The sequence below is a fragment of the Rhodnius prolixus genome, unplaced genomic scaffold, assembly GCF_049639745.1.
Source record: "Rhodnius prolixus isolate KJV_2025 unplaced genomic scaffold, Rpr scaffold_6, whole genome shotgun sequence".
NCBI lineage: Eukaryota > Metazoa > Arthropoda > Insecta > Hemiptera > Reduviidae > Rhodnius > Rhodnius prolixus.
Window position 1 is genome coordinate 8490009 of NW_027411634.1, and position 14623 is coordinate 8504631.

The 14623-nt window shown below is 29.4% G+C and overlaps 3 protein-coding genes across 6 annotated transcripts in view; 1 reads left to right on the plus strand and 2 right to left on the minus strand.

Annotated features, from left to right (window-relative positions):
- edl (ETS-domain lacking) overlaps nucleotides 1-3956 on the plus strand; it is a 30711-nt gene extending 26755 nt beyond the window's left edge. For all 3 annotated transcript variants that reach the window (XM_074142192.1, XM_074142193.1, XM_074142194.1), the window contains 2 exons: nucleotides 525-621; nucleotides 3698-3956. In XM_074142192.1, coding sequence (XP_073998293.1) covers nucleotides 537-621; nucleotides 3698-3933 — 321 coding nt within the window. In that variant the 5' untranslated portion in view covers nucleotides 525-536 and the 3' untranslated portion in view covers nucleotides 3934-3956. The remainder of the gene's footprint in view (nucleotides 1-524; nucleotides 622-3697) is intronic.
- A 1411-nt stretch (nucleotides 3957-5367) lies between these two features.
- Nucleotides 5368-7497, minus strand: LOC141461276 (prenylated Rab acceptor protein 1). Its single transcript, XM_074142186.1, has 4 exons — nucleotides 7186-7497; nucleotides 6840-7043; nucleotides 6557-6756; nucleotides 5368-5763 (listed from the first exon to the last, which is right to left on the minus strand). Exons 1-4 carry the CDS (start codon nucleotides 7305-7307, stop codon nucleotides 5672-5674), a joined length of 618 nt encoding a protein of 205 aa, XP_073998287.1. The 5' UTR covers nucleotides 7308-7497; the 3' UTR covers nucleotides 5368-5671.
- A 4830-nt stretch (nucleotides 7498-12327) lies between these two features.
- The window catches only part of LOC141461286 (uncharacterized), a 359837-nt gene continuing 357541 nt past the window's right edge, over nucleotides 12328-14623 (minus strand). For both annotated transcript variants that reach the window (XM_074142197.1, XM_074142196.1), the window contains exon 14: nucleotides 12328-14448. The gene's annotated coding sequence lies outside the window, so the exon portion shown is untranslated. The remainder of the gene's footprint in view (nucleotides 14449-14623) is intronic.

The window sequence follows — 14623 nt, forward strand, 5'->3', positions numbered from 1 at the left end:
AACTATTTATTTATTTTTTCTTTTAAAGAAATATGTACCCCATTTAGAATGTAAAAACATCTACGACTGACAACTATACGCTAATTATTCCTACATTAGGTTTTCTAACTCCATTGTGTTATTTTAAAATTGATAAAATAAATGAAAATTATCAAGTCAAACCAGTTTTTTGATATATAATGGCTCAAACAGATATCCACACATTGAAGGAAATGTTTTACAAAAGCGATCCTAGCACTGTGACAATAGCCAGGAAGTATTTTGTGTTTGGTATAATATAGAACGCAGTAAATGTATAATATATATACATATATATATATGTATGCTGCCCCCAGGAAGCCTTTGGGGAGGGACATCACTCACATTCGGATGAACTAAATAATGAACAGGATACCCAATTCAAATAAATAGGGAATCATGCGCACTTTTGTTGTTGTAGTTGGTGTTTTACAATTGTAGTCAGTAGTTTGTTTTAAAACTAGTATTGATTAAAAAATTTATTTTATTTATTTATTTTTTTACAGTAAACCTAAACAATGCAGACCGAATTGCTGACAAGTCCAAATTACTGCAACAATCAATGGGCCAATGGTAACCAACAAGAACCAAACATCCCATTAGGTAACCTATTATTTAGAGTTTAATATTAAGTAAAGAAAGTGCTTTTAAAAATTGATATTTCGTAACTTCAAAAATTTGGTATCAACTTCCTCTGACCAAAAACTATTTATTAAAAATTCTATTTAAAATATTAAATATAATATTTGCCTCTCTTCAATAAAAATTCTGGCTTCATATTTTAATCCAAAGCTTAACTTAAAAAATACTTTAAGATGTACACTTATCTACACTTGTGCACAAAGGAGAGAATTCCAGTGCAAAATGGAAATTCATTTGCTTTCTGTATCTGTGAGAATGTACAAATAAATGTAAGTCTTTTTCTTTTCGGCTTTTTGAAAAAGCAGTTTTATTATGAGTAAAGAAAAATAATCATTTGGGTCTAATGTATTGTTTTAAAATTTAAATTATGTTAAAAATAACAGGGGATTTTCTTTTTTCTTAAATTCATCCATTTTATTTATCCCCTCTTCTAAATTAGAAAATATTATTTTTCATTACTTCCAACAGTTCCCAAAAGAGTACACTTTTTTTCTCTTACTATTCATGATTTCTGGCCGTCTCCAGAAGTCGACCTCTGTAGCCAGTACTTTTTTGTTGTTGTAGATCCTTTTCACAGTATTTTTATTGTAAAATCTTATTGTAACTTGGATAACAAGTTAAAAAGTTCTGTGCTGAAAACTGAGTTCAGATTTGTTAATTTATTAGAAATTTTATCAGTAGTAAACAACTATCCTAAATCTGAAAGAATTGTACGAAACAGAGCAGCCTGCGCCATCTAGTAGCGCTGTGCTCAATTATTGCAGAAAAGTATGACTAGAATTGGTAAAACTCAAAAGTAGGAGGCATTCAGTTTATCATATTTCTATTTTTAAAATTTATGTTTTTTTTTATTTTCTTTCTATTTTTAAAACTCTTGATGTTTTTATAAATTAAATAATAACATTCATTCATAATACTCTCTCCTATTAGCACTTTCTGAAAATTTCTCCAACTGTTAATAATGTGAAAAGTAAATATAACTTCAGGGAATACGCATTTAGACATTTATTTTGGGAAAGTTTCGTAAAAGAATGGGATAGACGTCATTCTATTGTCAAAACTGTATAATATGAGAGTTTAAAAAATTTTAAATTAGAAAATTAAAAATTTAAAGAAGAGAAGGTTAGATTTTTATTGTTCCGTAGAAAACTATCATAGACTTTATTGCATTAATTTAATTAATTCTTATATCGATAGCATAAAGTCGACTACTTCATAAAGAATCTTCCCTTGCAAAAAAATTGTTGTTTTCCATCATATTGTAGCCAGGCTAATCTCGTTGCAATATAAAATCCCTTTAAATGATAGTAATTTAATTTAACAATATTCTTTGATCTTCATTACATTTGGGATCGGTCAAAAATGAACCACTTAGTGGTTTCCCACTGAGAGACAAATCCCTCCGATATAATCAGGATCGAAGAATATTGATTCAATTAATTTTTTTAATAAAGCAACTTTTGATGATATATAAAAGTTCTAAACCAATCGGAAATAAGGAAAACATAATTGCTAATTTGGGTATAAAATCGTCTATCTTATCTTGCACTGACCCTACTTCATTTTCAATTAATTTTCTGTCGAGTAGTTCTATTCGGCCTACTAAGAAATAAATTTACAACTGTAAAAATTTGAAGAATAATGATTAAGTCTATCATTAGAGCACATCACCTAACGGAGTTGGTTCTTCTTTAGCGCTCTGTGAGGCTTAACATGCATTTTGCTTTATCAGAGTACTCAAGCGAGAAGTGCTTTTAGTGAATGTCATTGCTCTGTGAACTTAGAACGTACAAAAGAATATTGGGGGATTCTATTTTAAAATATAAAATTAACTGTGATACTTCTACTTTGTGTTCTTTGTAATATCTTTTAATTATTTATTATTGTGAAGTATCTATTTTATTTATTTAAAAGAAATTGCTCGTATTATGATTATTTACACTTTTTTGGAAAGAAGATTTCAGTTTTCAAAACTGAGAGTTTGTTTTATTGGTTTTAATGATTCTCTACTCTTCCATTAATATTGAGTACTCTATAGACCATCAGCATTTCTGAAAATACTTACTGGTTCTTTGGTGATGGAAGTTAGATTCCCTTCTTAAGTGCTACATTATGGTATTGCAACTTCTCTGAGTATGAATCGTTTGCTACCTAAATACAATATACTGGAAGAAAATGTATTTATAGAAAAAAAAGTGCAACAATCAATGAGAACAATATTTGCAATTAGGTTTAATATTTGCAACATGTTTACAATTTTTGTATGTTTAGGTTAATTTGTTTATCAAAGCATTATCAAGTATAATGAACTCTGCCTCAACACACGTTTATTTAGCTTATTATGCAATTTTTAAATGTTTTTTATTTTCCTTTTAATTTTAAAGTACTATAGGTTCTGAGTTTTATCAACCAATCGTCTGTAAGTTTTGTCCTCCAGCTGGGTGTGTCTAGGTATTCTCCTCTGTCACTCTTCATTCTCTTGCTTCCCAATCTGGGACCCTTTATGCAATTCTCCAGTTTCCCACTCATTGTCGTGATCTTAAACATTCGAGTTTTCTGCATTACATTGTTTGAAACGTTCATTTGCACTCTGGTCAATAAGTTCTTTACTTTCAAATGTTTCCTTTCTTTCATCTCCTTGGCTAGAATCTTTATTCAAGGTCGTAAGTCTTTGCAGTGTAAAGTATCAGACCCTAAACCAAGGTCTTTGTTGAAGCTATCCTCTCCCATTTCAGTGTAAGGGTACGCCTTCTACTTTTTCCCTTTCACTTTGTATCTGTAGTAGGTTTGCCTCGACGGTTTCATCTACAGCAGGTTATAGATCTGCTCCTTCTTCACTGCTGACCACTAAATTCCTCCAATGAATGAGTATTTTCTTATTTTAATAATATTCGAAATGACTGAATGTTTTGAAAGTACTAAATTTGAACACAATTTGTCGAATGAGAACAACGTGGTACTTAGTTTTCGTACTTCTTGTCACGCATCTGAGATTTCCATATTTTTTATACTTAAATTCATACATTTTATGTTACAGATCCCAGATACTGGAGCAGGAATGATGTAGCTACTTGGTTGAGACATATGGCTGAATCGCATCATCTACCAGAAGTACCAACTGAAAGGTTTATCATGAATGGAAAAGCTTTATGCTTGATGACAGTTACGATGTTTTTGGATCGTGTACCACTCGGAGGGAAATTACTTTACAAGGATTTCCAACTTAGACTGGCTAGAGCTATGTACCACAGTGATCCTTACCTGGAATATTAAAGACTTGTTATTATTAATTTTTACCGCTTCGACTTTATTTTTTAATGTTATGTTTATAAAAACAATATTTCTTTTTATATTTTCTCATCAGCATTCTTGACACATGGTTATAGCATCAAGCAATCTGTATGTAGAACAAATAAATAAGAATGAATTATTTGTAATGTGCAAAACGTTTAAAAGAAACAGAAAAAAGAAGTTCCTACATACTTGTTCTGATTCACGTAATTAAAAGCAGTATTTTTTATATTATGTTCTAATTATCCAGGTGAGAATTATATTAATTAATATCAGGGACGTTATTACTTTTCATCTGGTTCTTCTTATCTTCATGTTTTCAATATTTTTTGTAGATGAAGTTTTCTTCTTTGAATGTTAGATAGATTCATAGGAAAGGAATAACTCTTAAGGTCATTCTAATATATAATATATTTGTTAGATTTCATTTAACAGTTATTTTAGAGTTGAGCTGATGTTTACAAATTTCATTTTGTCTGATTTAAGAGAATTCGCTGAAGATTCTTTCATCAGTAAAACTTCGGAAAATACTGATTATGTAACTTAGCAACTGGTATAAAGTGACGTGATCCAGAGGTTCTGCATAAAACTTGTTTTATTAATAACTCTCCACATTTTATTGTTAGTAATAATATACTATCTTGATTATTATCTGTGAATGTCGGAGCGAGTTAATCCTTAGCTTAAGAGTGAAACCAAGAAACAGCAGTAGTGATGAATGACTATATGATGTCTAAGTTAAGTAGCTATGGGTGTTAAGTTGTCTATTGCAGATTTCCTGATGAAAATTACTCTCGGCGGTAAGTGCCTTTCGCTAAGTTCCATGATTATTAGCAAGCAGCAACCTCAGTTCATAAAAAGGTCTTCTTCACTTCTTCCATCTTCCTTATCTAAGTAAAATTTATTTCCTAAGGTAAGAAACGTTTTTAAAGAAAAGAATATTTTCTTTTTAAACATTCCACTTAATTTTTCTATTTGTTAATTTAAAGTATATAAATAAAAAGTATTTTCTATATTTGTACTTACTTTTTCTTAAAATAAATACCGATTAATAATATTCAGGATTACCATTTGATTACTATAACTTACGTGACCTATTGTAATCACTTATTCTTTAATTTCTCTGCACTTTCCGTCTATTGTCATTTAGATAGTTTCATTTTGCACTTATCAGATTTAATGTGCATATTTAAAAATGCCTAGCTATATCAGTAGATGTTTAAGAAAGCTATAAAAGCTATGATTCGAAATTTATAGTTCGTCATACATTTTATATTTACAGAAATTCTTTTTTATTAAAGTCAAAATTGCATGTGTAAATATTTACAATTGCATTTGTAAATATATATAATTTTTTTTGCTTATGTCATTCCATTTTTTTTAATAGATCCAAATATTGTGGAGAAATTAAACAAATAAATTTAAAGTAATTTAATTTTGTTATAATAAATAGATGCACTTTACAAAAATATTTATCTATTTACATTATATATTTAATATATATTACGTACATATATATAAACATACCATTATTTTATACCAAAGGGAATATGTTAAGGATTTTTTATTTAAGTGTATTTTTTGATTCGATTATTAATTTGTGTTTTAGATTTCGTTTTAATAAATGGAAGGCACTCTGTCATGTTTGTATTTACATTACGATACATACATTTTCGTTAAAATAAAATTGCTTGAATCTCTCCTGGCTTTGATTTTACTATTAAATTTGAACCATCAATTGTTCTTCTTCAGTTAACACATCTTCAATACTGTACATTCCTGCATGCAACGAGACGACAAAACAGGTAGCTCCTGTAAAAATGTTCGTTAAATTCATTTACATTAAAAGGTAATTTAAAAATTAATTATAATGCAATTTGAAAAGCATAGTTATGGAAGTTAGAAAATAGTTTATGCATTGGAATTGAATTTTATTAATGCACTTAAGTTCCATTGAGGAAATGCTCTTTCGAAAGGGGAGTTTAAACTTAGTTGTAAAGCGATCAGCAAATTTTTCACTACCGAAGAAAATAATAGATTTTCAATCTCTCATTACAAAAATATCATCTATTAGTATATATTGTTAATATCTTTGACAAAATCAACTAAGTTATACCTGTTTCTGCAAGATTAGTGAATCAAATCATTAATAGATAAATTGAATCAAAACGAAGAGACTGATGTTAGAAGGTAAAAGAAAAGTAACTACATGTTTTCAACACTTAAGAAGGAGGGATCGAAATCAATTGACATTCGCAAATTGTGTTCGGTTATTAAAGATTCTCTGGAAAATCTTTTTTAAAAGTTAGAAGAGATAAGTTTAGAGAAGGAAGGAAAAGAGGTAAATGCTTCGTTTGTTGGCGACTCAATTTTTTTATCTTTCGTTTTAAGTGCATATACAAGTTATCTAGAGTCTATTAACTGGAGAATTTATAGTACGCCAAGCAAAAGGAATTTTATCTACAGCTTTTCAAAAAGTTCAATTACTGAAACGCTATATCAAAGTTAGTCTATCCTTTTTACATAAAAAACAATTATATTTTTCACTTCTGAAGTAGATTTTTTGAAGAATAAAACAGTAAATAATCAAACGAAAGAGACATACCCAGCACCCAAAACACTGCTTGGCCAACTCCTGCCCAATAGTACAGTGGAAGAGATAACATCCCCACAAGACTGTATTGCTGATTCAATGATATCTCTTTGCTTCCTATCTTCAACTTTTTCTCAGCATTTCTCAATGATAAGATGTAACAAGCTATTAAGCTCACAAAAATTGATATTAGCAACAGAGGTGATGTTAAACTGAAAAGAAAAAAGATTCACTCCATATTTAAAATTATTGGTATGTATACCATAGAAAATTGGTCTAATCCAAGTTTACTTACAGACAATATGCCATCAAGACAAGTGATACAATGACATAATTCCCCTGAAAGTGATTAATATTATTGACAGCTCTTTTTATTAATCTTGAGAAATTTGGTGGTGCCTTGTAATTTGATGTATTGAAGAATTCTTTCCATGGTCTTATTTTCTCGCGACATGATTTTACGAATCCAGTAACAGAGGGAATGTAATACTTCGGGAATCTGTAACGTGAAAACAATCTTTTTAAACAAATCAATATCTAACCTTTCAAAAACCAAAAAGTAACATAAAAATCACTACCTTTTTTGCACGTAACATATGTAGTTAATTAAGTATTATGTAGGTAATCTGTAATTAACTTACCCAATCTTTTCTAAATTTACTGGTGATGACAGAGTTCCACTTAAGTCTATAGAAACGTCAGCCATAATTGCGAAGAAGACAGCTACGACTGCTACTGCAAATAATCTTGGTAGAATAACCATCAGGAGGTTTCAATATGATGTTTGCTCCGATGATTTGTACTTGTAGCAGTTACACTGACCTCACTGGAAGCCAGGTTGATACTGATCAAGTTAAAAACATTTAGCTTTTAAACAAAAACCAATGAGTCCGTAGTTCATATTGTACTTGATAAGATACGAATCACCCACTAAAATTAGAACACATATACCTTGCGTCAAATATATACACGTCATTTGTCACAAAGGTATAACCTTTCCAAAAAAAAGTTGTTCTGACTCTTTTTTCTCTTTCTGCAAGTTTCTGCCAAAATTTTCAAAAGTACTTAATTAAAAAAAGACGTAAACGTAGACAAACATAAGTTTAATTACAAATTAATACAAATGTTTATGGCAATAAATAGGTGCACGGTAGCAGGTAGCGTTCGTACCAGTCTGTACATACTTCTATATCTTGCAAGAAAATAAACCGAACCTACAGATTATCTAGAACTTTTCGCTTCAAGATTTAATTGGCTAAAAAACCTAATAAAAAGCATGCTCATGCATTCTAGCGGCAAAAGCTTGAACTAAACTTTTCTAATAGTTTTAATAAACGCCGCTAGATAGCATAGTGCACGCCTTTTCTTAAAGTTATGGTAGTCATTTTTTTTTTCTTTTGTGGATGATAGAAATAGAATTAGAGATAAATCATGATGTTTTATAACTAAATATCTTTGAAACTCTTATAGCACGTCTTAGCGCTGTAAATTCCAAATTTGCTTAGCGCAACATATAATGGATAATTGGTATTATATTATTTTTAAATAGTTATAAAAAGCTGAAATAAGTTATTATAAGTGATGAAATTATCCCTTTACATGAATCTTTCTTCTCGTAGTGGTGTTCCGATATCTTATTTATTTTCATTTTTCTCAGGGCGACGAGGGTAGAGCTTTTACATCTATTTATTATGTAAATTACTTACTTTTTATATTTTCCTATTAAATATTCTATTCTATACGACTAACACACAAAACATGTGTGTGTGAGTAAAGTAGTTCTTTATAAGTCTAGTGAGTCACCAACTTGGTTAAAAACGAGTGCAAGGTGGACCAACAAAAGTCTCATGAGTCGCCAACATGGTTAAATATGTGTGCAAGGTGGACCTACATAAGTCTGGTGAGTCGCCATCATGGTTAAATGTGTGTAAAAAAAGGTCCTGTATAAGTCTTGAGAGTCATCAACATGGTTAAATGTGAGTGCAAAGTAAACCTACCTAAATCTGATGATTCGCCATCATGGTTAAATGTGTGTAAAAAAAGGTCCTGTATAAGTCTTGAGAGTCGTCAACATGGTTAAATGTGAGTGCAAAGTAAACCTACCTAAGTCTGATGGGTCGCCATCATGGTTAAATGTGTGCAAAAAAGGTCCTGTATAAGTCTTGAGAGTCGTCAACATGGTTAAATGTGAGTGCAAAGAAACCTACCTAAGTCTGATGGGTCGCCATAATGGTTAAATGTGTGCAAAAAAAGGTCCTGTATAAGTCTTGAGAGTCGTCAACATGGTTAAATGTGAGTGCAAAGTAAACCTACCTAAGTCTGATGAGTCGCCAACATGGTTAAATATAAGGTGAAAACTTAAAATTTGATAATTTTATTAATTTATTCTGTTATAACTTTTTTTTTGCATGTAAAGATTTTTAAAGAATTTATTATAAAAAAAAATGTATAAACAACTTCAAAAAATAAAAAACGAAGTAATTAATAATATTTAATTTATTTTTTCTTTTAATATCTAATTTAATATGAAGAAAGTAAAAATTAGAATATTGTATTCATCTCTGAAAATGAAACAAATACATATAAAGAAATACAAAAAAACACAAAAAGTTAAAAATTGGCCCAAAGTCCAGTGATTAGAAGAAATAAAAAAGAAAACCTACAAAAAGAGGTTAAAAATTGCTGTCAGAGTCTTGAGAGTGTGTAAGAGCAATAAACGGTTAATACAGAGCAGCAAGAGCTATCTAGTGGCAGTTTACTGAATTAATGGCCGTTGTCATGGTGATATGACGGGCCGCCATGTTGGATTTTTTCCCTATATATATAATTTCGCTGCTGGGGTGGGCGGGTGGGGCGATCATTTGCTCTCCGACCGTCGAAGCGAAAACATCTCTTCCACAAATTAACATCCATAAATTCATGATTTTAAGGGAGAGAGATGAATGTTAGACTAGAAATGTTTGATATATACAGTGCTACCTATTGGTCATTTTAAGAACTACCTTTTAACCTGCCTGTCAAGTGGGCTCTCAGACTGATTTAATTTTACATTTAATTATAATTCACATTTGAATGTTAGACTAGTTTAAGATTTGTTTGCAATGACGAGCGCAAAGCGGTATACCCAACCTACATTTCTCAGTTTTTAAGGGAGAGAGGTTTATGTTAGACTAGATATGTTTGGAATGACGAGCGATATATCCCCCTTCGTTTCTCAAGTCGTACTGAAGAAAATTTGTTTGTTGACATGTATATATACAGTGCTACCTATTGGTCATTTTAAGAACTATCTTTTAACCTGCCTGTTAAGTGGCGCTCTCTGTCAGATTTTTTAAAAACTAATGTCATTTTTAAATTTTTTGATATTTTACGTTCTCTGACGGATTTATTGGGAACTAATTTCTCATTTTTCAATTTTTTGATATTTTACGTTCTCTGACGGATTTATTGGGAACTAATTTCTCATTTTTAAATTTTTCGATATTTTACGTTCTCTGACGGATTTTTTGGGAACTAATTACTCATTTTTAAATTATTTGATATTTTACGTTCTCTGACGGATTTTTTTAGAACTAATTATATGTATTTTTGTTAATAAATTTCTTTAATTTAATTTTTTTTAACTTTAAATGTTTTTTAGTACTTCTTTTAGCATTTTATTAATTTATATATGCAGTATTTGTAATAATAGAATATAGATACTAGGTCTATGTAAAAAAATAAGTATGCAAATAAATAATTTTTTATAATCCTAAACACTCAGAAAGAGAGAGAATAACAGACCGACAGAGAGAACCAAACTTATATGTGTATAAATAACATTTGATATGTATACCAATGTTTAAATAATTCTTTAAATGAGTCTGTGTTCTTACACGTTTTGTATGTGTGTGTGAGTAATTAATAATTTATTTTACATCAATAAGTAAAAAACGAAAAAAATAAGAATATATTATTCTAAAAAGAAATAGTTTTTTCAATCTATATTTATTAATTTTTTCATTAGTTTTGGAATAATTTTGATATGTAACACGTTTAATTTATATCATCTTCAGATCAATAAATAGACAATGCAAGATTTATTTATTATCTAAACTAACTGATTAATGTACCTCTGATAATTGATTAACGTCAAAATCCGGTATGGAATACAATAAACATGCGAACTATGAAATATTAAACCATCTATACTGAATCTTAGTTGGACTTACAAAGTTTTAGAGAGTCACCAACCGTGTTAAAATGAATAAATCGCTACTAACACGATAAATTCCATGATTAAAACTAACCTTTAGTCACTGGGTCACTCACTCTTTATTCACTTTAGTACTGGGTCGTAATCAAACATTTGGTACGAGCCGATCATTGCACAATTCGATTAACTTCATTAACCAAAACATGGAAAAATGCAATGTACATTATTTTGTTAACTTCCGTTTAAAATATAAATTCAAAAAAATATACCGCTATCATTAGCGCCTCCTACTGAGTTTAAGTTGAACTATTGCAACGATTTACATTAGAGCACGGAGTTAATCATAATGGCTTCTGAAATAAATTATTTATCATTTAATGGCCAAAAAAATACAGAGGAAAAACACCGAACTGGCTTCCAGTTCGTCTAGATTTTTACATTTCCAGTCTCTGTCACCTACTTTTACAGTCAGAGCTAAAATAAACCTAAAGGGTTGTCCTCATTCGGGAAATGGAAGGTAAAATACAAGGGGAAAAAGCCGAATAGGCTTCTAGCTCGCTTGGATCAGGGATGAGTAATGCTGTAACGTTCAAGTAGAGAAGGCGATGATACTTACTAAACTGTAACATTGAAGTACTGTGGAGTGAAAGCTGGGGAATGCTATTGATGGTTGGAATCAAGAATACGTATGAGTAGATTCTCTAGAAGTGCATCATCCTTCTTCTAAGTGGATGATGGTTGTAATTATTTTTAAAAAAATCTTGCATCCTGTATTTCTTTAACCTAACAGAAGATTTCACTTCTTTTTTTTTTAATTAATTTTGAGGTACAATTTATGAAATATAATTATTATTGGCAGATACTAAAATTTGATCTTCGGAGTTCAATCGTTTTAATAAAAGCTATCATGCGTTTAGTTAAGCGATCGAACGGAACAGTGGTAAATCAATTCCGCCTGAAAGTATGTTCTAACACTGTACGATAAAAGTAGTTTGTCGTTCTCAAAATAATTAGGTTATGGACCAAATAGATTCATTTTCGTCCTTCAACTGAGTAATGCAGATAAATGTGTAAATTACCTGGCTACGTTCAGATACTGTAGAGCAGGCGTGTCAAACTGGCAGCCCGCATGCGTCCTCTGAGGTATTGTTTATAGCCAATAATGTTCTGATGTAAAATGAAAATAGAAAAAAAAATTGTTATAAAGAAAAAAGCGCTTCGGGGAGATCTAGGCAATATCGTACACACAACTTCTGGTACCCCTTTATCTGCTGAAGTCGAGTATCTATCCCAGTGTCTATCCTAGGGTACCTGTAGGCTCTTATAAATGCACTGATTAGTTCTGGCGAAGTTTGGAAGCGAGATGTCTGCCACTCTCAGTTTCACTTAATCTAAACTGATCCCAGTAGCGAAAAGTTTAAAAAGAGAGCATTCTGTGATGTCATGAATCGTACTTATCAAATCAAATTTGCAAATGTGATGTGGCCTGCGTGAATCTTGCCTGTTGCACCGGCACCAACCAAATGGCTCGTGACATCCCAGCTGTAGAGAGATCCAAGAATGAAAAAATTAAAAAAATATGAATTAATTCACACTAAACATATAAAATTTATTATATCGACATTTAATTTTTAATTATATTATAAAATAAAAATGTAAAAAGTAAAATGAAAATAAATATTTTAAACATACATATTTTGTTTTATATCTTTTATACGTTTATAGATTTATTATATAAAATTATAATTACCACATTTTTTTAATTATTCATTGTCATTACCTAAAAATTAGTATATATTTATTATAGTTCTTGAGTACTTTAAAAATTAAGAATAATTTTATCTTCACAATATACATAAATACATTTATAAATGTAAACTAAATTAGTTTTTATATTTACTATTTTTTTTTTTTAATCAAGAAAAAAAAATATCATAGAAAATCGTGCCTAAACCTAAAAATCATATTAATGCTAGAATCTTATATTTTCTAGTGTTTTTCACTTTTCTTTACTCGCATTAGGAGTGCTGTAATTTTTCACATCAATTTTTTAGGTAACTGGTTTTTAGAAAATGTACTTTTACAAGTTTTGTGAACATTCAAGCTCATGAACGGAATTTTCCTAGGTGGTCGAACTATAAATTTCGTTATGGTACTTGTATAGGGCCCGGACAAATGATTACTAACTCTCATTAAAAGGGGATTTAATGAGTTGCTAAAACTACGAGGTGAAGAAAGAATCTAATTTCTTTTTTGTGTTACATTTTCTTAAGGAAAATGGTGCAACTTTCAGTTTCACTTTGAAGTTTTGGTAAACCTCGATCTTTGAAGCCGTTTCAGGAGGAGGAAGTTTTGGAGCTTCTCTCACTGAATGGCCACTTCTCTGTTTTCTTTGGATTTGCTCCCTATATCCTGCTTATAAAATATGTTAGTAAATTATTGAGTCTGCATAAAGTAAATTTGTCACTTAACTACGTATGAGATTCGGAATAAGAGAAATTGAGTGTATATGTTTCGCCCCGATTTTTCTTTTTAAAAAAATGTTCATAAAATTAAAAAACTAAATTACAATTAATTGTATTAAACAAAAAACTTTTAGCACCTTTCGATTGGTATTAACATTATTATTAAATCAAATAAAACACCAAATTTGTAAAACAAAAAACAATATAGCAGAAAATTTCTCCAAATTCAAACATTTTTTTCTGAGTTGAAAATATCTTTTACGCACATTTTTCTTCGCTTTTCTAATATTGTACAAAAACACTTTTAATATATGTATCTAGTGTAACATTATGTTCTGCGCATTATTTCAGTAAAATTAGGTTTTATTAAGGAATGGCCAAAAATAGATCAAACATTAATCACTACAGATGCTTGGGACACACGATTAATAACATTTTTTGGTTTAAAGTATTTTCTTTATGAAAACATTCAACGATAATATTTATGTATATTGCAGCCCACAAAACTATTTAGTATTTTTAATTAAAATCTTTGAATTACAAGTTTTCATTCAAATATGAACATTTTTTTGTTTCATTTATACACTTCTATATACACAACTAAGATACAGCAGAAACATCTCTTACCTTAATTCTTTTTTTCTTCATAAAGTAAAACAAAAATTAAATGACAATATAGAGATCAGCTTTTACAAAATGCACGCTAAAATTTGCTACAATTCTAAAAGCAAAATAATTTTCATTTATGTTCATTTCTTCGATCACCTTGGACAAAAGAATTCTACATTTTCTTAAAAATTATCTTCTTTTTAAATTAAAAAAAAAAAAAAATATTTATTTCACATTCTCAGCTTTTATGTATTTTTTAAATTACAACACAATTTTATAAGAATTTTAGTTAAGTCTTAATAATTAAAATTTAGGAATACAAATTTTAAAAATCAATTAAAATTACAAATAAGAAAACATTCCAAACTAGAACAAAAGTTCACAATAACTTAATTGCATAAACTCTAAAAGTAATTATTTATTGTTTAAGTTCTGAAACTAAAAAAAAGTTATTTAAATTAAAAATTATTGTGAAGCAGTTTTGGTTTTTCTGTTTTATATTATTTACATTTTACGTTTTTTGTTTTATGTATTTCATTTTTTTGTATTTGTTTTAAATGAAATTGTTGATAGTTTTTGAAATCTCTTCTTCCATGAATGTTGAAACGAGATATGTGTTCAAACACCAGACAGCTCTATAACAAAAAAAAGTATTTATTAATAATAATAGTAAATTAACTACACTTACAAGAAATATCTACTTAATTATTTTTATTTTTTTAATATATAAGAAATTAAAGGAACTTTTAAGCGCAAGACAAATTTGAGGCTGACGCTACAGTCCCCAATAACAAATTTTTAAGCTCCCTC

Bases quoted from the DNA above. Each gene is read 5' to 3' on its own strand.
- LOC141461276 (XM_074142186.1), bottom strand. From the start codon at position 7,307: ATGGTTATTCTACCAAGATTATTTGCAGTAGCAGTCGTAGCTGTCTTC. The intron at 7,044-7,185 runs GTAAGTTAATTA...TTCACGTTACAG, and splicing joins GTAAATTTAGAAAAGATTGG to ATTCCCGAAGTATTACATTC. The intron at 5,764-6,556 runs GTATGTCTCTTT...ACATTTTTACAG, and splicing joins AGCAGTGTTTTGGGTGCTGG to GAGCTACCTGTTTTGTCGTC.